The 22,254-nt window shown below is 38.5% G+C and overlaps 1 protein-coding gene across 3 annotated transcripts in view; it reads left to right on the top strand.

Moving 5' to 3' along the window:
- The window catches only part of PTPRD (protein tyrosine phosphatase receptor type D), a 284,032-nt gene that overhangs the window by 180,644 nt on the left and 81,134 nt on the right, over positions 1 to 22,254 (top strand). For 2 of the 3 annotated variants that reach the window (XM_059833663.1, XM_059833664.1), the window contains exons 15-18: positions 8,635 to 8,844; positions 11,995 to 12,155; positions 17,659 to 17,670; positions 21,349 to 21,461. In XM_059833663.1, coding sequence (XP_059689646.1) covers positions 8,635 to 8,844; positions 11,995 to 12,155; positions 17,659 to 17,670; positions 21,349 to 21,461 — 496 coding nt within the window. The remainder of the gene's footprint in view (positions 1 to 8,634; positions 8,845 to 11,994; positions 12,156 to 17,658; positions 17,671 to 21,348; positions 21,462 to 22,254) is intronic. The other variant, XM_059833662.1, reaches the window with a different exon arrangement.

Raw genomic sequence — 22,254 nt, 5'->3', positions numbered from 1 at the left:
TAGAAAACTTTTACAGTAGTCTCCGTTCTACTGTCAGTTTATGCCCAGAAATAAATTACTGAAGTAGGAAAGAGCAACATTGTGTTATCTTTCGACACTGTAAATGACATTAACCCAAAGGGTGGAAGTACTTTCATTTTAGGAATAAGCCCAGTAATACTAGAAATCAATTCATTATGTTATTGATATAATAATAATTCCACGAAGTATAGCATTCAGTCCTGTCTTCTGTTTTACTGAAGGACAATATAGCTTGTGCGAACTTGTCTTGCAATCTGTAAGTTTGGAATAATACTAATAATTATCATTGTAAAGCTCTTTTGAGAGCCCCATATGAAAGCCCTGTACAAAATACAGGTGGTGGTGGTATTATTGTTGTTGTTGTATCTGGCTAAGATTTTAGGTCTCATTCAGATACTATGGTAATTTGTACATGTAATAATATCTCTGCAATTCAAAGACCAGAGATCCAAGTCAGTTTCTTTACTCCTGATTTAGTGATCTTTTGACTGGATCCTGTCAATTTTTCCATTTTCTTTTGGTGGATTCAAGAATTTTATGTTACAGAAATGCTTCACTATATGCTTCCCCATAATACGATCACTGGGAAGTAATGATCATCTGTGAGCAATCATAAGGCTTTTTTTCCCTTCTCCCATTGACAAAATGGTTATCAATTCCAGTGTTTGCACCAAAATGTAAGGGACATGAAGATCTTCACCAAACTAACACTGTTGTGAAAAGCTTTCAAAATATAAACAGAGGTCTTTCAGTCTTTAGTGTGTTTTGTGATCAGAATAGGCAAATAATAATATGTACCGCAACAGGAGAATCCTTAATCAGAAGATTAAAAACAACTGTTCAAAGGAACGCATGCTTTTCATTACTGCTGACTGACTGATTGAAGCCTGTGTTTCCTCTTGACCGGTTTCATTTGTGTGATCATCTCATTTGATTCAATTGGAGCGATAACTTGCTTTGATCAATTAACTTCCTCCCTTTAAAGAACTTGGATTCTAAGTGCCATCAGCTCATGATCATAGTCCTAGGTGAAATCAAATATGGTTAAACAGTAAAACACTGACAGCAAGATTCATACCGTAATGGAAAACTGACTTAATATTACCACCCACTTTTAACATCCAAAGACCGTAGTCACATTCAGCAGCATTAACAGATTAAAGGATAGGTACCAGATGACATTGAACCTTTTGGCAATTAAATTCTACAGGTCCTGCTGATTCTCATAACAAAGGGTCATTTTAATCATCCTGCAAGTTGCAGTGCATTAATCTGTATAACAAATTGATAAAGAGCATTTATTAATTCAGAAATATTTGGGTCAGGTTGGGTTGTTTCCCACTTCTACTGCTGTAATTGAGACGACATTGTAGAATTAATGGTGGAAGAAATAAGATATGCATTGACTGGAAAATGAAAATTATTTCTGATAGAGAACTAATGATATATCCTTTACATTTGATGTATCTTTTACAATTGCTTGTATATATCTTGATAGATCTTTTACGATTGATATATCTTTTACATGGTGTATCTTGATATATCTTTTAAAATTGCCACCTATATATATAGTAATCACACAGAATCACAGAATCGTTAAGGTTGGAAAAGACCTATAAGATCATCAAGTCCAACCATCAACCCAACACCACCATGCCCATTAAACCATGTCCTGCAGTGCCACATCCATATGTTTTTTGAACACCTCCAGTGAGGGTGACTCCACCACCTCCCTGGGCAGCCTGTTCAAGTGTTTCACCACTCTCTCAGTAAAGAAATTTTTCCTAATATCGAGTCTGAATCTCCCCTGGCGCAACTTGAGGCCATTTGCTCTTGTCCTGTCACTCGTCCCTTGGGAGAAGAGACCAACACCCACCTCTCTGCAACCCCCTTTCAGGTAATTGTAGAGAGCGATGAGGTCTCCCCTCAGCCTCCTCTTCTCCACACTGAACAACCCCAGTTCCCTCAGCCGCTCCTCATAAGACTTGTGCTCCAGACCCATCACCAGCTTTGTTGCCCTTCTCTGGACACACTCCAACACCTCAATGTCCTCCTTGTGGTGAGGGGCCCAAAACTGAACAGAGTACTTGAGGTGCGACCTCACCAACGCCAAGTACAGGGGCACGATCACTTCCCTAAGTACTGAGTAGGGAAAAAAATCAAAAGCAGGCAGCGACTGTATTTCATGCTAACTCATTCAATTTCTATTACTTAAAAGACTGTTTTACTTCAGCTTTAGAAAATATATGTATATTTTTATTAGGTGTACTATTCCTCACAAATATGTGAAAGCAGTGGCACAATAAACAAATTTGGAAAAAACTAGCAAAAACTAACCACACTACTCTCTTGAGCAAATAGTTCGTGATGGTCAAGTGAAGATACTTGTGCATACCTTTTTTTAGTACAATCTCAGATATCTGGCTAGTATCAGAAAGGGTTGGGCAGTAGATTTTCCAAAGAATTATGTTCCAAATACTTTGCTTAGATTGTCAGAAGAAAAGGATTTGCTGAAAACACTAGTCTGGAATGTTAACTCCAGTACACAACTGAACAGTCCAAAAGACTCTCCAGCCTTATTGTAATTACCTAATCTTCCTGGTTCCTTGAATCTCAATTCTAAAAGAAACTAAGAGGGATGCAGAATCTTAAAAGAGCAGGCAATGAACTAGATATTGTGTATCTGAAAATAATAGTTATTAGAGATACAATCCTTTTTATTAACTAAAAATTTCATTTTATTTTTAATATCATGAGATCTAGTGACTTTAAATAGCTATGTCATGCAAATAAATTAAATATAAACAAAATATTATGATTTACAGTATTTCCTAGGAGGATTCCTTTAGATTTGTAAGCAATAAAACCTAAATAAAAGCCTGCATGTTGTATTGAATCAATTCAGTAATTTTATTGAAATCCTGGTATAAAGTTCAAGAGGAGATATATGTGCAAGTAATGATATTTGGCAACAACCCCATTTAGATACGAAACGTGAATGAGGCCAGAGGTTCACCTGAGGTATATTTAGTTATGTGTAATCAATGTCACAGACAAGATTTTTATCTACGCACAAACACACCTAAGTTTAACTGGGTTTAGGTGATGAATAACCAACCACCTTTGAAAAAGTTGAACACATTCTGTTTAACTCAGGCTAATTAACTTCCAGCATTCATAGCCAAAACTCAACTTCACCCACTGTAATACAGTACTTCAGCATTGCTATCTGTTAAATATATGCATTTTATGTTACTAATTCAAATGCAAGAAATAATTAAGATCAAACATTTTTCTTCCCTTTTCAGTCTCAATCTAATTTTGATTGGAGTACTCTTGCAATATTTTGGTATTTTATTATGAGTTATTTAAAATCTAAATTGTAAATATGGTGTAATCTGGAAACATATGGTAAAGAATTTATTTGAGGTAGCCACACAAATAACTTTAAATTCCAGTGGAAACTGTACCCATAAATGAAAATATCAGTTTTCTTCAGGGATGGTTCAATCCATGTACCTCTCCTCGTACTGCAGTACTTACAGCTCCTGACTTCTAGTTAGTATACATATCACACTGTTACTACCTGGATGTTATTACCTTTGTCTTTCAGCAGACTTCAGGGTAGTCAGTGCTCAGCCCTCTGCATAGCTGTTATTATATCTTCGTAAAAGATGGCTTCGTATAGATACAAACTTTTCACAGAGTGTTTCCCTCAGCAGATCTTATAAGGACTGAAGCAACCTGGACCAAACTTTGATTAGTCTCTGCCTCACGTTCTGCCCTCAGTAACTGGCACGTAGGAAGCTACCAACAGATGTGAGAGTCACCTTCAGTAAAGCAACTGAATAGAAATCTTCTTAATATTACAGTTCTCTACTGCCCTCATTTTAGACTAGCTGCTCATTAAACTGTTTAGGAAGAACGAAAGAGAAATACGGACTGCTGATTGTAATAAAGTCCTTGAGTAACAAATAATGATTTCTAGTCTCAAATTATGGCCAGTTCTTTTTTGCTCAAGGGATCCGTTGCAGCGTACCAGCTTTTGTGTTGGAGCATGGAAATTGATAGAGTTAAGTGAATGTAAAATCTCTGCAACAGAGAACAGACTCAGCCTTAGAGCTGGAAAGCAGGTGACTGTGTAGATCTTTGAAGGGCTAACATCCAAATGCCCTCAATGCTAAGGAAGTTTGGATCCAAGTGGTACAGGTTGCTTCCGTGTCTATCTGTAGCCTGTGTTTGAAATATGTACTTCAATGAGAAGGGATGCTAAAGTAATCAGTATTAAAAGCTTCTGTCTCAGTAGCACAGTGAATAATAGATTGATTTACATGCATCGGAACTGTTAATTGTGTAATTGCAAAATACAAGATCCATGTGGGAAAGGCAAGAAGATGTGCTAGCTAAACTGAGGCCTACTACTCAAGAAGAGGCTGAAGCAAGAGAGAGCTTCCCTGACTGAGTATGTTCTTTAAAATGGAAATATATAGTGAAGATTAGATTATAATCTCTTATTTTATTGATTTCTATCTAGCTCTGGAGATTTGTCTCCTCTAACAAAGAAATTTGTACTAATCTATTGGATTAGCACTGTTTGTGTGGTGAAAAGCCTAAAACAACTGTGTGACCTTGGAAAAATTTATGATTGCAGTCTGAGACTACAGGACATTGAATAAGTTTCTTATGTGAAAAAAGAAGGGAACTGTAAAGAGGCCTTAGAAGTCATCACTTATCACCCAGAAAAAGTTCAGGCTCCTTGTAATCCAATCAGATTAATATTTGTTGAATACCAGTATATCTTAAGTGATAAAAGATATTGAATAAGCATTTGTTAGATTTAGTAAGTAATTCATCAATGGATTATACCAGCTGAGGTTAAGTTCCTTCATTAGTTAGTATATGTTTTACAAGTTTGAGCCTAGCATCACTGTGATCTAATCTCGTCATAAATGTGCTGATGTAAATTTTAGCTTTATTCATCAGAAGAAATATTTTATGAAACAAGGAAAAGTTACATTTTGCAAGTCAGATTAGGCAGTTAAAATCTGAAGTGTGGGTTGTGTATGATACTGTAATAGATAATATTTTGTAGTCTAGCAGCAGAAAAGTTGTCTTAGGATTCATAGGTCCTGTTATTGATTCCTATTACCAGTCTGTTGTGTAGTGTTGTACAACCATGAAGAACACAACTTTTGGTGCTTTTGAACAAATAAAATGGCAGTCAGTTTCAGGTTTCGGATGGAAGATATGTTTACAACTCAATCCTATAAACTCTTCTGCACTTCATTTACTGTTTCTGAAATACATTGGAAAGCACTCTTTTCCCTGAGATGTTCAGGAATTTAGTATTTCCAGAGTGCTTGGTAGTCTTCATGTTGGAGAGAAAAAAAAAATGCTATTCATAGCTACTTAGTATTGAGTTGTTTGTATTTCAGAGTTACCAGAAAAAGTTAAAAATAGTTAATATAAATTGATTTTCAAAATTTGTGGGGTTTTTTTTCAGTTTTGTGTTTTTAAATGCAAAATAATTTTAAAATCATGACATCATATCGTAGAATCATAGAATCATAGAATGGTTTGGGGTGGAAGGAACTTTAAAGATCATCTAGTTCCAACCCCCCTGCCATGGGCATGGACGCCTTCCACTAGACCTGGTTGCTCAAAGCCTTGTCCAGCCTGGCCTTGAACACGTCCAGGGTTGGGGCATCCACAGCTTCTCTGGGCAAACTGTTTCAATGCCTCACCACCCTCATGGTGAAGAATTTCTTCCTTATATCTTATCTAAATCTACCCTCTTTCAGCTTAAAGCCATTACCCCTTGTCCTATCACTACACGTCCTTGTAAAAAGTGCCTCTCCAGCTTTCTTGTAGGCCCCCTTCAGGTACTGGAAGGCTGCTATAAGGCCTCCCTAGAGCCTTCTCCTCCAGGTTGAACAACCCCAACTCCCTCTCCCTGTCTTCACAGGAGAGGTGCTCCAGCCCTCTGATCACCTTTGTGGCCTTCCTCTGGGCTCGCTCCAATAGGTCCTTGTTATGCTGGGGGCCCCAGAGCTGAACGCAGTGCTCTGGGTGGGATCTCACAAGAGCGGAGTAGAGGCGGAGAATGACCTCCCTCGACCTGCTAGCCATGCTTCTTTTGATGCAGCCCAGGATACAGTTGCTTTCTGGGCTGCAAGCGTGCACTGCCAGCTCATGTTGACCTTCTCATAAACCAACACCCCCAAATCCTTCTCCTCAGGGCTCCTCTCAATCCATCCTCTGCTCAGCCTGTATTTGTGCTTGGGATTGCCCCTACCCATGTGCAGGACCTTGGACTTGGCCTTGTTGAACTTCATGAGGTTCACATGGGTCCACCTCTCAAGCCTGTCAAGGTCCATCTGGATGGCATCCTTTCCCTCCAGCATGTCCACCACACCACACAGCTTGGTGTTGTCGGCAGAATTACTTGCTGAAGATGCACTCAATCCCACTGTCCATGTCGCTGACAAAGATGTTAAACAGTGCCGGTCCCAATTCTGATCCCTGAGGAACGCCACTCGTCACTGGTCACCACTTGGACATCGAGCTGCTGACTGCAACTCTTTGAGGGCAACCATCCAGCCAATTCCTTATCCACCAAGTGGTCCATCCATCAAATCCATGTCTCTCCAATGTAGAGACAAGGATGTCATGCGGGACAGTGTCGACAGTTGCTCTTCTCTTATCCACCAACGCTGTAACCCCGTCGTAGAAGGCCACCAGATTTGCCAGGCATGCTTTGCCCTTAGTGAAACCATGTTGGCTGTCACCAGTCACCTCTTTGTTTTCCATGTGCCTTAGCGTAGTTTTCAGGAGGATCTGCTCCATGATCTTGCCAGGCACAGGGGTGAGACTGACTGGCCTGTAGTTCCCCAGGTCTTCCTTTTCCCCCTTTTTGAAAATGGGGTTTATGTTTCTCCTTTTCCAGTCAGTGGGAACTTCACCGGACTGCCTTGACTTCTCAGTTATGGTGGATGGTGGCTTAGCAACTTCATCTGCCAGTTCCCTGAGGACCCATGGATGCATTTGATCAGGTCCCATGGACTTGTGCACCTTCAGATTCCTTAAATGGTCTCGAACGTGATCTTCTGCTACAGTGGGTGGTTCTTCATTCACCAAGTCCGTGCCTTTGCCTTCTGTGACTTGGGTGGTGTGGCTTGAGCACTTGCCGGTGAAGACTGAGGCAAAACAGTTGTTGAGTACCTCAGCCTTCTCCATATCCCGGGTAACCCAGTCTCTTGTTTCCTTCTGGAGAGGGACCACATTTTGGCTAGTCTTCCTTTTATCACTTATGGAAGCTTTTCTTGTTGCCCTTGACATCCTTGGCCAGATGCAATTCTGTCAGGGCTTTAGCTTTTCTAACCTGATCCCTGGCTGCACGGTCAATTTCTCTGTATTCCTCCCAGGCTACTTGTCCTTGCTTCCACTCTCTGTAGTCTTCCTTTTTTGTGTTTGAGTTTGTCCAGGAGCTCCGTGTTCATCCATGCAGACCTCCTGGCATTTTTGCCTGACTTCCTCTTTGTTGGGATGCATCGCTCCTGAGCTTGGCGGAGGTGATCCTTGAATATTAATTATATGACTTACTAAGTCTTGTTGTATCAAAGAGGAGATAAGAAAGTACCTTGCATGTTCATAGGGAGGGAGGAAATACTATTATGCATTAGGGAAGTGATTATCCTTTTGAACGAGGCACTGGAGAGGCTGCACCTCAAATACTGTTTTCAGTTTTGGGCACCTCACTACAAGAACAACATTGAGGTGCTGGAGCATGTACAAAGAACACCACAGAGCTGATGAAGGGTCTAGAGAACAACTCCTATGAGGAATGGCTGAGGGAACTGGGGTTGTTCACTCTGGAGAAAAGGAGGCTCAGAGGAGACCTTATTGTTCTTTATAACTGCCTGAAACGAGGTTGGAGCAAGGTGGGCGTACTGCGGAAACAGCCTCAAGTTGCACCAGGGGATGTTTAGGTTGGATATTGGGAATTATTAGGAAAAAAGGCATTGGAACAGGCTACCCAGGGAAGTGGTTAATTCACCATCCCTGGAGGTATTTAAAAGACGTGTAGACATGGCTCTTAGGGACATGGTTTAGTGGTGGACTTGGTCGTGTTAGGTTAATGGTTGGACTCGATGATATTAAGGGTCTTTTCCAACATAAATGATTCTATGATTCTATTCTATGACTGATTTCATATATATGCACACATATATAGATACATGATTTGTAATAGGATGTGTGTATACATATGTCCTCAAAGAAGAAACACAGCTTTATTAACTTTTTTCCCTCCCCAGAGACAACAGTATCAGACACTGAAAACTGATCTAATTGTTTTATATTTGTAGTCTGGGCAGTGCAATTGCTACCTAGTATCTTACCTTAGCAACGATGACAAGAAATTGGAAGATTTTGCAAAAACTGATTTAGTGATACTGATATGCCCCATGAAATGTGGATAAATTGTATTTTTGTAGTTCCTGGTCATGCATTAAATTTTCTCATTACATTTTCAATAAGTTACATTAAAATTGTTTACAGTTATGTTTCTGTTCTTGCTTTCTCTCTCTCTCTTTCCCCTCCTTCATTATAAAGCTGCTTAAGGAGATAGCCAGGAAACGCAGAAGCATTCGTCTTGTGAGGGAAGTTGAATTAAAGCCATATATTGCAGCTCACTTCGAAGTTCTTCCTACGGAGTTCACGTTGGGGGATAAGAAGCATTACGGTGGCTTTGAGAATAAGCAACTGCAGAGTGGTCAAGAATATGTATTCTTTGTGTTGGCTGTAATGGAGCACTCAGAATCTGTAAGTTAGTTAATATTTTTCAATCCCAAAATTACCTTTCCACAATCATGAAAACATTTTTTCAATGTTTATTCCACTTCCCAAAAGCTATTTTTTTACAATATATGTCAGAGCATCTCTAAAGGTTCTGTTTGCTTGCTCAGTTCCAATTAATTTCTTGAACTTTCTGTTTTGCTAGCATCTTTATGTGTTACTTCTGTGTGTTACCGAAACCTAAGGATCACCTTTTATTATCTGTGTTGTGGTCTTTCGCACATTACATGCTCTACTATTTGAGATCGTTGACACAGGTTCTGAGGCATGAACTTCACAGTAGCATCTTTCTCAATGTATTTAAAAAAGAGTTCCTCTCTTGCCTTAATACTACCATTGAATAGTGGTGTTGGATACACAGGATTCTTGGAAAGATCCATTGAATCTGAGACATGCACAGCTAGCATCTTTAGTTACAGTCATTTCTTAACAACTGTTAGAAAGTTAGAAAATAATTCAATAATAAGGAAAATTCCTGAGGTGAGCTAAATAATGAGCTGTCATTCCTTTTTATGTAATTCATCTTGCAGTTATGACCCTTTTTGCTTGAGTTAATCTACTGCATGTAATACAGTAAAAAAAAAAAAAGACAGAGATAGGACTGTTGAAAGCAAGTTGCAATACACATTAACATTTTAACATACAATGTGTAATATGGTATCTTTCTAATTGGTACCTAAACCTGACAGGTACATTTGCTGGCTCAACCGCTTGAAACTACTACACCAATAATCTGAATTCTAGTCAAATACTTCCAATGTATAACCTTACAACTGCTTTCTCGATGTCAACAGAATTTGCCTACTTAAAGACAATGAGGAAATAGTTTCAATTTGAATACTTTTGGATACATAGCTTCATTTGAAAATAAAATAAGTGCCTTCTGAAAGCTCTAACATAAATCAGAAGTTTCCATTTCAGCTTTTTGACAGTGGCTGCATAGGCAGAATTCTGAAGGTGCTGCATCAGAAAGGTTCAAACTGGAGAAAGTAGACAGCTTTTGGCTATCAAGTTAGATGGCCAAATATCTGTGTGTCAGAAATTACCTGTACTAAAATTGATCTTTTCAATACAAAGTAGTATTTGTTATTTATTTTTCTCTATTAATTAATGCATTGGTCATTTCATATAACCCTAAGGTTATTACTTTGTTAGAGAGAAATCAGGATGAAAAGGCAGGAATAAATAAGATTGTAAATTTACAGCTGAAAAGGCTGGTGTGAGCTTCAACTCCCAATGCTCCGGTGTATCTGCTGTAAATATAGCTGGTTTTCTTCTAGAACTATAGATCCTACTGGTGTATGAGTTGTAATTTGCGAGGGATATTTTTCCTGATATTCAAAATACTTTTTACATAGGTTTCTCCTTCAGGGAACACAGAATTTCGCTGTTGATTGGGAGAGTGGAGAAATTGCTTTACAAGAGGGCATGGGAATGTCTGAAGTTGTTTAACTTAGTAAAATGGAAGCTGAGAGAGCTTATGATTACAGTCCATAAATATGTTAAGCATGTTATCAAGAGGAAGGAAAAAAAAAATAGATAAATTTGGCAAAATAATAAATGAGTTTAGATTAGTCATTAGTACAGGTAGGTTGAAAATTAAAAGTAAATCCTATTTATTGGAGAACAGGTAGTAAGTGCTTATACTGTTATCCCTTAGTATCCCTCTGTATCCTTTTCCAGACATTTTTTCTCCCTGCTCTAGAGGAAGAGGCTCAATACAAAGAGTTTCTTACTGTAGCAATGGACTTTTTTTCCATCTTTTAAGAATACTGAAGCTGGGAAAAAAACCTCAGTCAGCTCAGGTGTTTCAGGAATGGAACATGGAGACTCCCCAGTTTCTAAATAGCAATCACAGACTTTTAAAACATTTGGTGCCAGGTTTAGTAAATGAGCATAGCATAATTGGACATCGTTGGCATCGGTACTAGCTCAGTACAAGATAGTGTAAATGCCTCAGCTTTGCCAGTCCTAATGCTATCTCTAACCTTAAATCCAGACACTGTCATAGCCCAGAGACCAAAACAAGGCCAAATGAAGTGTAAAAAAAGCATGTCTCCTTTGATAACACTTGTCCTGGCTTAGGGCATCTTTCAGAATACAGTGCACACATGGTAAATGAAAACTAAACTCTTTTCCTGGTTATCTTATTCTGTCTTAGCTGGCGTTCCTGACCTACTGCTGAATCAAGTTGTTAAGTCCTTTGCAAGAGCTGTAGTTCAAATCCTAGTGTAGTGCTGGTGGAGACACTCCAGCAAAGACAAGGAATAAGTACAAAACATTGTCCACTTCGGACTTTACTGTAGCTCAGAGTTCTTTACATGATCCAAATTTAGCAGGCAGCCACCTCAGCCTCTCCTGTCTGTAATTTTAACTCTGCACTCAGCCATAGATCAGACATCTCAGGTCAGACCAGAATAAAAAAAAAGTTACTACTTTCTTATCACAGGTCTTATCCTAGGCCAGCTGGCTTTACACCATCCAGTAAGGCAAAGATTTTCAATGGCCTCTGAAAGTATTTAGTTTCCCTTCATATTCTACAGTGACTTCCCCTGTTTTTCAGTCTTAAATTCAAGTTGTCCTCATCTTCTGTGAGAACACTCTGTTTGTCAGACAGTTTTTGACTCATCAAAATGCACCCTACTATTGCCATAGACCCTTTTCTAGGAACCTCGTACATTCAGTCCCCATTATTTTTTCCTATAGTACTCTCATTCTTTCAGAAATATCTTTTTATATCTTGCAGAAATAGTGTTAAGCCAACCTAAAACTAAAACAAAACCCAAAAAATGAGTAACTGATGGGTTATATTCCTCAGTTTCCTAATACTTCGTTTTCTTATTCTCTGCTTAAGTTGCAAAGTGTTCTGTGAAGGACTGCGTTACCTCATTTGTCTGCAGATCACTGCTAGTATGTGGAGCACAAAATAAAGATAGTAATAACAACACACTGTTCAGTTTGCAAGTTTATATACTGCCTGACTTGAAGAAAAATAGCATTTTTGCGTTGCTATGTTCATTGCATCTTTATCTTGTACAGATTTATTTTAGATCTAGGATAGTTAGTATTTTAAATGCACTCCGTTATCATTAAGTAAGATTTATTTTATTTGTATAGACCATGTATGCAACCAGCCCATATTCTGATCCTGTTGTGTCGATGGATCTTGATCCCCAACCAATTACAGATGAGGAAGAAGGCTTGATTTGGGTTGTTGGACCAGTTCTTGCAGTCGTGTTTATCATCTGTATTGTTATTGCTATACTTCTTTATAAAAGGTAAGTTTACCTTTTGGTTTTCTTACCAGGTGTGTAACCTTCTGATGTATTGGCCATTTTATAATATGGTTCCACACTGTATTTTTTGTACTACAGTAGTAACTGCCATTGCTTTGGGATATTTCCATATTTATTAATGGTTCCCAGAACACTGCAGAAATTTTAGTAGATTGACTGAAAGTTTCCAATAATTACAGGTGTGTGGGTACATTTTTCTGCTGATGACACTCTATTAACATTTCTGCATTTAAATGTTTTTTCCACTTTGCATACATTTGTGAAGAAAATATGTGCTTGCATATAAATATGTATGGAATTCGCACATTTGACTTTTTAAAACTTATTTTTAGATGTGTAATAGTAATACATTAGGGGTTACATTCAGCTTGATGTTAAATGTGATTTTCATCTCCACTCAAGGAATTTGAGTTTTTACTTTTGACAGTTGGCCTCAATTTGGCAGTGTATCTATATGAATTTGAAGCTCTAAACTGAAAGATTAAAGAAACATCAGAAGCTGTTTTCTGCTAATCTTTCAATGAGATCAAACTTCACTTACTCGTCTTTCACTGACGATAACACATATGTAGGTTTGCTATTATACAAAGGGCTTTCCTCTGCCTTTACAATATACTAGATGAAAACTGTGTATGATGCCTTAATTTATACATAGCTGCCTTTTACAGTGTAAATGACTTCATGGGGGTCAAGATACTAAATCAAAACCAAAGAATCACACCCACAAACTTTATTTTAATGTTTAGATTGTGTTCCTAATACATTTTTTAAAATATATTGGTAAAGTGTAATTGGGGAATACTGTAAAGATGCTGTGACCTTGTTGGGGAGGGGCACACTAGGGATAATTTCATTAAATGGAGTATGTCTTCTAAAACTAATGGCTATGATGCTATCACCTGCATATAAATATTTAAATTCTGCTACCCTATATGCTCTTCCCACCCTAAGTGTCTCCAGTCACATACCTCTGAAGCTGCATGTGGAGAGCTAGCTTCAGGTTTTGGAAAGAGAATTCTCTGTTCAGCAGTAAAAGAACAGTCCAGGGTTAACCTTAGCTTTGGATTTCAAATAGATAATACGTTTACAGAGTGTTCTTTAGGGCTGAATCATACAGCAGCATAATACAGTCTGTTGCTTGCAGATATTGTGTCTCCTGAAGGTTTCTGTTAGTGCCCACTGTCTGAGCCAATCTAGTTGATTAGCAACCAGTGAACCTCTGTTTGTGTCTGTCTGTCTGTCACTTCAAAAACTGGTCATTAGAGATGTGCTAAAAGTGAAATACTCCTTTCTTCTGATTATTTTGGAGTATTAGAAGCAAAACTTCTCCCATACTACAGAACAAATCCAAACAGTGGCATATAAAGCAGATGTGTAACTGCTTCTGGAAATATTGATTACATTTATGGAACCGTAATAACAATCTTCAATTCTATTACCAAAAAAAATTATAGGCATATTCCACAAATGAGCAGGTAAAATTTGTTCATCACTAGTGTGAAGCAATTGTCATTCACTGAAAATGGGGGACACATTTTCCATCTGTTATTTACTGCTGGTACTAGAACTGTTCCGGCAAATGTCCATATGTATTTATTTATTTTTCTGGTTTCACCTATAGTCTGTAAATTGTTAAACTGCATGGATTTGGCAAATTACCTCTGAGAAATTATGACTGTGGTTTTACCAGTCTGTGGTTCTCTGTGAACTTTTCATTTCTGAAAAAACAGTAATATATAATTGGATTTTTTTTTTTCTGGAGTATGCAACCTGGATGCAAGCTAACAGCTAGAGTTTGATAGCTTTACTGTCTGTAGAACAGCAATAACTAGACAAAACAGTAGGAATATTTAGCATAGTGCTTTGAGAAAACAGTGAAACTTGATTTCTGAGTAACTCTGTTAAAGGGAATTACTGTGGCTACAGGAGTTGGACGTGGTAAAAATATGCAATAAAAAGTAGGAAAACAAGAAATTTTTATGGATACAGGAAATTTTACAAGTATATTTCTGGAATATATTGGGACATAAGTGCAACAGGTCTGATAGGGATTTAAGAAAACAAAGGATGGAGAACATCTGCCTAATACATGAAAACACATGCAAAAAATATTAAAAAGGAGAAGAAGATGTTGAAGAATGTGCAGTGGGAAGAAGATGACTGGGAAATGACCATGTTTTTTGAAGTGCGAAGGGTAGTAACTCAAATAATGGTCAACTACCCTTAATTCCCTTTGTCCATGGAAGCCTTTATGAACAGACTTGGACCGCTAATCTCATGATTTACAATACTACTTTTACATTTTAATCTCAGTTATAGAGAAAGGATGACTGCAATTTCTAAAAGAATCATTTTAAGGGGCGAAGTCCTGCCCTCCTGTAAAACAGATGCTGTCACAGATAGTATGGATAAGTTGCATGGGTTGGTGTGAAGCGTATTTAACTGTCCCAAAGACTAGGAGCGCATGTTTGACCCCTTTATTATTTGTTGGTCAGTTTCTATATAGACTATTGCCTGTGCACTTACTCTTCTTAAAATCTGAAAGCAAAGATACTGCATAGAAAGATTTTCAGATCATGTATTAGAATATAGCCAAAAGGTCATTGCTGCTTAGTACTTAACACTAATAGATGGGGAATATACTGAAGAGTACCTTTTGTTCTCATCAGATATAGCTTCAATATAAAATCCAACACAATTGAGGACAATTAAGGTACTGTGTGCAGAAAACTTCACGAATTTCACAGAACCAAAGGGTTACACCTCTGGAGATTGCCCCGTCCCAGCCCTGCACAAAGCACGGCCAGCTACAGCAGGTTGCTTCAGAGGCATGTCCCGGCAAGTTTCAGTGTATCCAAGGATAGAAATTCCACAACCTCTCTGGGCAATCTGTTCCAGTGTTCAACTATCCTCACAGTAGAAATTATTTTTTCCTGGGTTATGGTTGAATTTCCTGTCTTTCTGGAGTTGATAACTTGGCAAACAGAACTGACTTGGCCAGTGACTAGTTCAGCATTCTCTGTCATCGCAGCAGTGATACCACCCTGCAGTCATAGTGAAGGGAGACAACTATTTTGGAACAGATCTTTAATCTATTGGACTTAAATGTAAACAATCAAATTTAGGAATCCAAGCAAATTAACTAAAACATCACTTTATTTTTGGTCATATTCTTGCCCTCAAGAAAATAAAATTTTTGCTGGTTCAAACATGGAGTAAAATATACAGCATAGTAAGATTTATATCCAGAATCTCAAACAAAGGCAAACACTTACCCAGATATAGAGATGGTGCAGGCTATGTCTCCCCTAGAAGCAATGCCTAACCATTATGAGGGCTGTCTGAATCACAGTTTGTATCTCAGGGTGGTTTTGATAAAGCACTACTCTGCAGCAACCTACAGCTTAGGCAAACCTGTAGTAAATGCTTTCAACTTGCTTTTGAATATGTGATATATGTTCAATTACACAGGATTTAAATGGTTAGGAACCCAGTTAGTGAATGTTAAAGAGATCTAGAAATTGTTCAGTGTTATCTTCAGAAACTGACAAACCTAGAAAGAGGGTGCATGGCCCATGAGGCATCCTTTCATCCCTTTTTTTTTTTCCCCCCCCAACATATGAATTTATTTGTGGCTATTCCTCCTGCTTCTTAAGAAATCGCAAGTTCCTAATTTCAGCCTTTCGCTGATGAAGAGTAAAATGTACCTCATTCTAGTTCTTTCGAGAGTCAGGTTTGTTTGTGGAGGAGGTTTCCATTTGTAGAGAAAAGAAATGAAAGATATCTTGACAGATTTTGTTTTGTTTGCTCTTACAAAGTGCAGTTTTTTGATTTGGTTCAGAATATAGGAGCCTAAGCTTGAATCTTTTGAACATAGTGAACTTTGGCACTATGAATCATAGAATAGTTTGGGTCGGAAGGGACCTTTAAAGTTCGTCTATTCCAACCCCCCTGCAAGGATCAGGGACATCTTTAACTAGATTGCTTGCTCAGAGCCCTATCCAACCTGACCTTGAACACTTCCAGGGTTGGGGCATCCACAGCTTCTCTGGGCAACCTGTTCCAGTGCCTCACCACCCTCATCGTAAAAAATTTCTTCCTTATATCTAGTCTGAATCTACCCTCTTTTAGCTTAAAGCCATTACCCCTTGTCCTATCACTACAGGCCCACTAAAAAGTTTGTCCCCATCTTTCTTATAAGCCCCTTTAAGTATTGAAAGGCCGCAATAAGGTCTCCCCGGAGCCTTCTCTTCTCCAGCCTAAACAACCCCAGTTCTCTCAGCCTTTCCTCACAGGAGAGGTGTTCCATCCCTCTGATCATTTTTCTGGCCTTCGTCTGGACCTGCTCCAACAGGTCCATGTCTTTCCTGTACAGAGGACTCCAAAGCTGGACACAATACTTCTGGTGGGGGCTCACCAGGATGGAGTAGAGGGGCAGAATCGTCTCCCTCGACTTGCTGGGCACCTGGTGAACCTTGAGCTATAAGAAGAAACATGCTTCTAAGGGAAAAAACAGATGTTAAATAAGGACAGAAATGAAAATGGGGGAATCTTAAGTGATGATGAAGGGTTCTGTAAAGACTTTTTCATAACATGTGAGTAATCTGGTCATTGCAGACTCCAGGCTATTAGAAGTTTGTAGAACCCCTATTTATTATGATCAACAGACAGACACAAAGATAGACAAACACTGTTGATTGGAGGTAAAAATTATTTTCCCTGTATAGCTGATCTTTATAGGTCATAGATCACTACAGATCTATACAGATCACTGTAGACCTCAAGTATGTGACATTCCTTCTAAATCTAAAAAGGTGTGTAATACTTCGTTTGAGAAAGATTTATGCTTATCTTACTTTCCAGAGCACTGTTAAAAATTTCTTGCCATTTTATTACCTGGTTTTGTAAAATCATTTCAAAAGTTTTCTTTTTTTTTTTTTTTAAATTTAGTACAAGTCTTATGTATCTCATGTATTTAACCTTGTTCTTCGCTTGCCTTTCTCTCCCTCTTCTTCTCCCTTTCTTTCCTTCCCTTTCCCCTCTGCCCTCCACTTTTCATCTTTCCTCTCGTCCCTCCTCTCATCTCTCTTCTCTCTAGAATGTAAGAGGGAACTACATCTTAGTGAGATGTCGTTTGTCAACGTAATGTTAACATTACTTTGATAGCTCAAATTAAACACCCATTCTCCATTATCTCACTGGCTAAAATTTGAGGTGGCACTACTTTGCAGATAATGTCTAAAAAAGGGTTTTTTTCAGGAGAAGAAGATTCTTTTTGGACTTAACCGTGTCTCCACCATTTATTCTATGATTCCCAAGCATTTAATATGTTGATGAACTGTCATTTCTTAATTTGGTTTAGTTATATATCTTTACTGTAAGTCAACTTTTCTTACATCTCCTGTTGTCATGCTTACCCTGTTTGCTGCTGGTCAACTAATGTTTCACCTTTTTCTCCCTTCTTTGCTGCATTAAAATGGAGCAGTAAACCTGACAGGTGAGAAGTGAAAAGTTTAATCCAGAAAAGGATAAAAAAAAGAGAAAAAAAAATTATAATGATCTAAGACAAAGCATCTGTCAATCTAAGTGAATGTAGACAGTAGTCTATCGATATGATGGCAACTGAAAGATTTGTTATGTTGTTTACAGCACTGAAAAATAATGTAACATATGCAGCCAAGTTTCACTGCTTTTTTTTGTGTCTCTGTGAGGTACATTTTCAAGAGACAGCACAGATATACAAAGTACATACAGTTTTGTTTGGTTTTTAATGAAGTTAAAGCAGTGGTTCTTTGCTATAGCCAAAGCTGTTGAAGGAATGCATGGTTGTGGTTGAAGTGTTAGCTGCTCTGAATCTCCATAATGCTTTGTACTCATTGCTGACTCAGTGCTGACTTACAGTTCTACAAGTGAAAATGATATGGTGATCTCATTTGTCTTTTGTGGATCTTTTTCCACCTGTACCAAAACCATTGCACAATCTGAAAGAATTGTGTTGTTTTGTATAGTCTGGAAAGATAGAAAAAAGCCAGAATGATCCTGAGAAGAATAATAAATAATAAACCATTCTATTGTCCTATAAGTATTCAAAATAATCAAATATGTGTTTAGAAGAGATTTTAGTAGATGGTAGTTGTGCTGTCCAGTACTGACTTGAAAGTGGAAAAAAGTAAATGAAGCTTGTCTTTGGACAGTCCCACTGATCCCTAGACTTCAGGAGAAGGAGATGTAAATAAAAATACTTCTTGAAAGCTGCACCACACACCTTTACTTAAGAAGAAACAACACTAGGGTATTATGCAACTGTGGTAGGAGTTTGAGATAGTCAGAATCAAAAGTAAAAAGGAGTTCCAAATGAGTTTCTCCATAATAATTTTTAAAAAACCATAAAAACAGAAGAATCAGATTTAAATCTTCATTACTTCACTAAAGAGATGTTAATACATGAGTTAAGGTATTTACCAGAGAACAGATGGAATGTTTTTACAGCAAAACATTTTTTTTTTAATAAAATCATAGGACTAATAACTTACAAATAATTCCTGCAGCAATGCTTTGCATAGTCTTTGAAATTTTGCTGCTTGCACCTTTCATGGATGCCACCAGGTGTTCATCGTTTCAAGAACAGCAGGAAATCAATTGGAGCATTTTTAAGAGGGGAGCCCAGCAGAATAATAGCAGATTTAGCATTGTCACATTGAGTCAATTAGAAAAAAAGAAAGAAAAAAAAACCCCAAAAATAGTGGTGTGTTAGAACAAATATTGGACACCTGAAAAAGATTTTGCTATCATAAACCTTAAAATCATCTCAGTTCTGTCTTTGCAAAGTAACTTTTTGACGCTGTTTGCATCTTCATTTTGTATTACATGAAGAATACCAACCAGTTTGCATTTTCATTCAGGAACTCACTGAGGACCAGTGAAGAAAGATTCCACTTCAAATCAAAGCATTTCCACATTCCTGAATGAAAATGCAGAGTGGTAGATACTCTTTATGTAACACAGTTCTCCATGTTTTGCATCAGAAAATTATACTCTCAAATGATGGAAGTCCATTTTACCAGAACAGTCAGAGTCAGAACACACGTGGATTCTGCTTCTCTATAGAGAAAGGGAAACGCACACAAATTTTTCCTTTCTTTCTCTCTTTCTTATGACTTTCTCTCTTTCTTTCCCTCTTTCTCTCTTTCTCTCTTTCTGTATTTCTTTCCCAGCTGGTTTTGGAAAGATTGACAGGATTACCATAATTGCAGTGAAACTCTTAATTTGATCAGAAACATTCATACAGAATCCGAGCCTTGAAAATGTAGGTGTGATCAGATGCCTGAAGGTTGTGTAGTGCAGCTCTTTGAGAGATGAGAGGCAACAGAGCAGATTCTTACTTCCTAGAAAGTGAAAGGAATAGGTGTCTTCTCTACTGTTCTCTGTCATACTGAAAGTACCCCAAAAATGCAGGTTATTTTTATAAGCAATGCAGAGCTGTGCATATAAAATATGAAGCACTCAATGATAATAACTTGGCATGTTTGTTTTTAATTACATGCTCAAGAGTTGGCTACTTTTTAATAAAGGTATAGCTAGCTAACTTTAAAAATAGAGATAGTGTGGATTTTTATAAGTTTCATGTTACATCTTATATTATTTAACTATTCGGGTGCCCAGAATGATCACAGAATCACAGAACCACAGAATCATTAACGTTGGAAAAAACCGTCAAGTCCAACCATCAACCCAACACCACCATGCCCACTGAACCATGTCCCACAATGCCACGTCCACATGTTCCTTGAATACGTCCAGGGAGGGTGACTCCACCACCTCCCTGGGCAGCCTTTTCCAGTGTTTCACCACTCTCTCAGTAAATAATTTTTTCTAATATACAATCTAAACTTCCCCTGGTGCAACTTGAGGCCATTTTCTCTTGTCCTGTCACAAGTCACTTGGGAGAAGAGGCCAACACCCACCTCTCTGCAACCCCCTTTCAGGTAGTTGTAGAGAGCGATAAGGTCTCCCCTCAGCCTCCTCTTCTCCACACTGAACAACCCCAGTTCCCTCAGCCGCTCCTCATACGACTTGTGCTCCAGACCCCTCACCAACTCCATTGCCCTTCTCTGGACACGCTCCAGCACCTCAATGTCCTTCTTGTAGTGAGGGGCCCAAAACTGAACACAGTATTCGAGGTGTGGCCTCACCAGTGCCAAGTACAGGGGCATGATCACCTCCCTACTCCTGCTGGACACACTATTTCTGATACAGGCCAGGATGCTGTTGGCCTTCTTGGCCACCTGGGCACACTGCTGGCTCATCTTCAGCTGGCTGTTGACCAACACCCCCAGGTCCTTTTTTGACAGGCAGCTTTCCAGCCACTCTTCCCCAGCCTGTACCATTGCATGGGGCTCTTGTGTCCAAAGTGCAGGACCCGGCACTTGGCCTTGTTGTACCTCATAAAATTGGCCTGGGCCCATCGATCCAGCCTGTCCAGGTCCCTCTGCAGAGCCTTCCGACCCTCAAGCAGATCAACACTCCCACCCAACTTGGTGTGATCTGCAAACTTGCTGAGGGTGCACTCAATCCCCTCGTCCAGATCATCGATAAATACGTTAAACAAGACCAGCCCCAAAACAGCCCTGGAGGGACTCCACTTGTGACCGGCCGCCAACTGGATTTCACTCCATTCACCGCAACTCTCTGGGCTCGGCCATCCAGCCAGTTTTTTACCCAGTGAAAGTACACCTGTCTAAGCCACAATTCGCCAGCTTCTCCAGGAGAATACTGTGGGAGACAGTGTCAAAGGCTTTACTAAAGTCGGAATAGACAACATCCAGAGCTTTTCCCTCATCCACTACGTGGGTCACAAAGGATCTAGACTGATCTAGAGGATCAGTCTAGATCAGTCTGCCCTAGACTGATAAATGGAAATGATCTGGAGGATCAGTCTTGGGCAGAATGCAGTTATTTTCCCTTTGACATTACTATATTTAGATTCATTTTGCCATTTCAAATTGTAGCTGCCCTATCCCCCTTGCATAATTATTTTACCTTTGCACTGGATCAAATACTCTTTTGGAAAGAAGCATCTCATCTTTAGAACATAATGATTAAACACCTAGGTACCTTTATTTGTCAAGCTAACACCTCCACCTTATATTGACATGTCTTCACCTTCTCCACACAGGAAGAGGGCTGAATCTGATTCTAGAAAGAGCAGCATACCCAACAGCAAAGAGATCCCCTCTCACCATCCCACAGACCCAGTGGAGCTGCGACGCCTTAATTTTCAAACTCCGGGTAAGAGACAATAATACCTCACTGAGAGCTCTGTGATCACAAACTGATTAGCGGTGCTGTTACAGAACAGAAAGGTTGACTGTTTAGAAGAATATATTTTGATTGCTTATGAATTTTTGCACAATGTATTTCTTTGTTAGTTTTGGAAATGATTCCATCATTTCTTTGTTTAAAGAAAAATCCTGCATGAAACAAAATTAAAGTTCTGTAAAGAGGACCCCAAAGTCACATATGTTGTATGGATGTGTTTTATGTGCTAAAATTGCAAGTTAAACCTAACAATGCTAGAAAAGATTATTGGGAAATGTACATCCCTCTATTTATTAACGATATTCTTACACCTACTTCTTTGTAAATAAGCTTCCCTCTTACCTACTGCATTGTCAGGTAATCCATTAACATCATTGGAAGTTTCACTACATTGCAAGTGTACAATATAGAAAAGAAATACTCACTAGAGAAATGGTCTTATCTTTTAAAATCAGGCTATATATTAGGGTCAAGGACGTTTTTTACATGTCAGTAGTTCTGAAGGTAGAAGCTACACACTCCCAAATATTTTATTTACTTATTTTAAAGTGCTGATTTCTTAAAGCTGTTTGGTTTGATAGTCAAGAAACAGCAGGAGATAAATACTTCTAAAATAGTATTGATTTTCTTACCACCTTTTAATGAGTTGATTTTTATTTTTTTTTAATTGGCTTTATTTTGATCATGATGTATTCCCATAAACTTGCTTTCTATTATAATATGATTGCACACAGTCCTGATCTGATGCTAATTTCTTACCGAA

Source organism: Gavia stellata, chromosome Z (assembly GCF_030936135.1).
Source record: "Gavia stellata isolate bGavSte3 chromosome Z, bGavSte3.hap2, whole genome shotgun sequence".
NCBI classification, from domain to species: Eukaryota; Metazoa; Chordata; class Aves; order Gaviiformes; family Gaviidae; genus Gavia; species Gavia stellata.
Note: the sequence above shows the minus strand (reverse complement) of the source record. Positions and strands in the feature narration are given on the sequence as shown.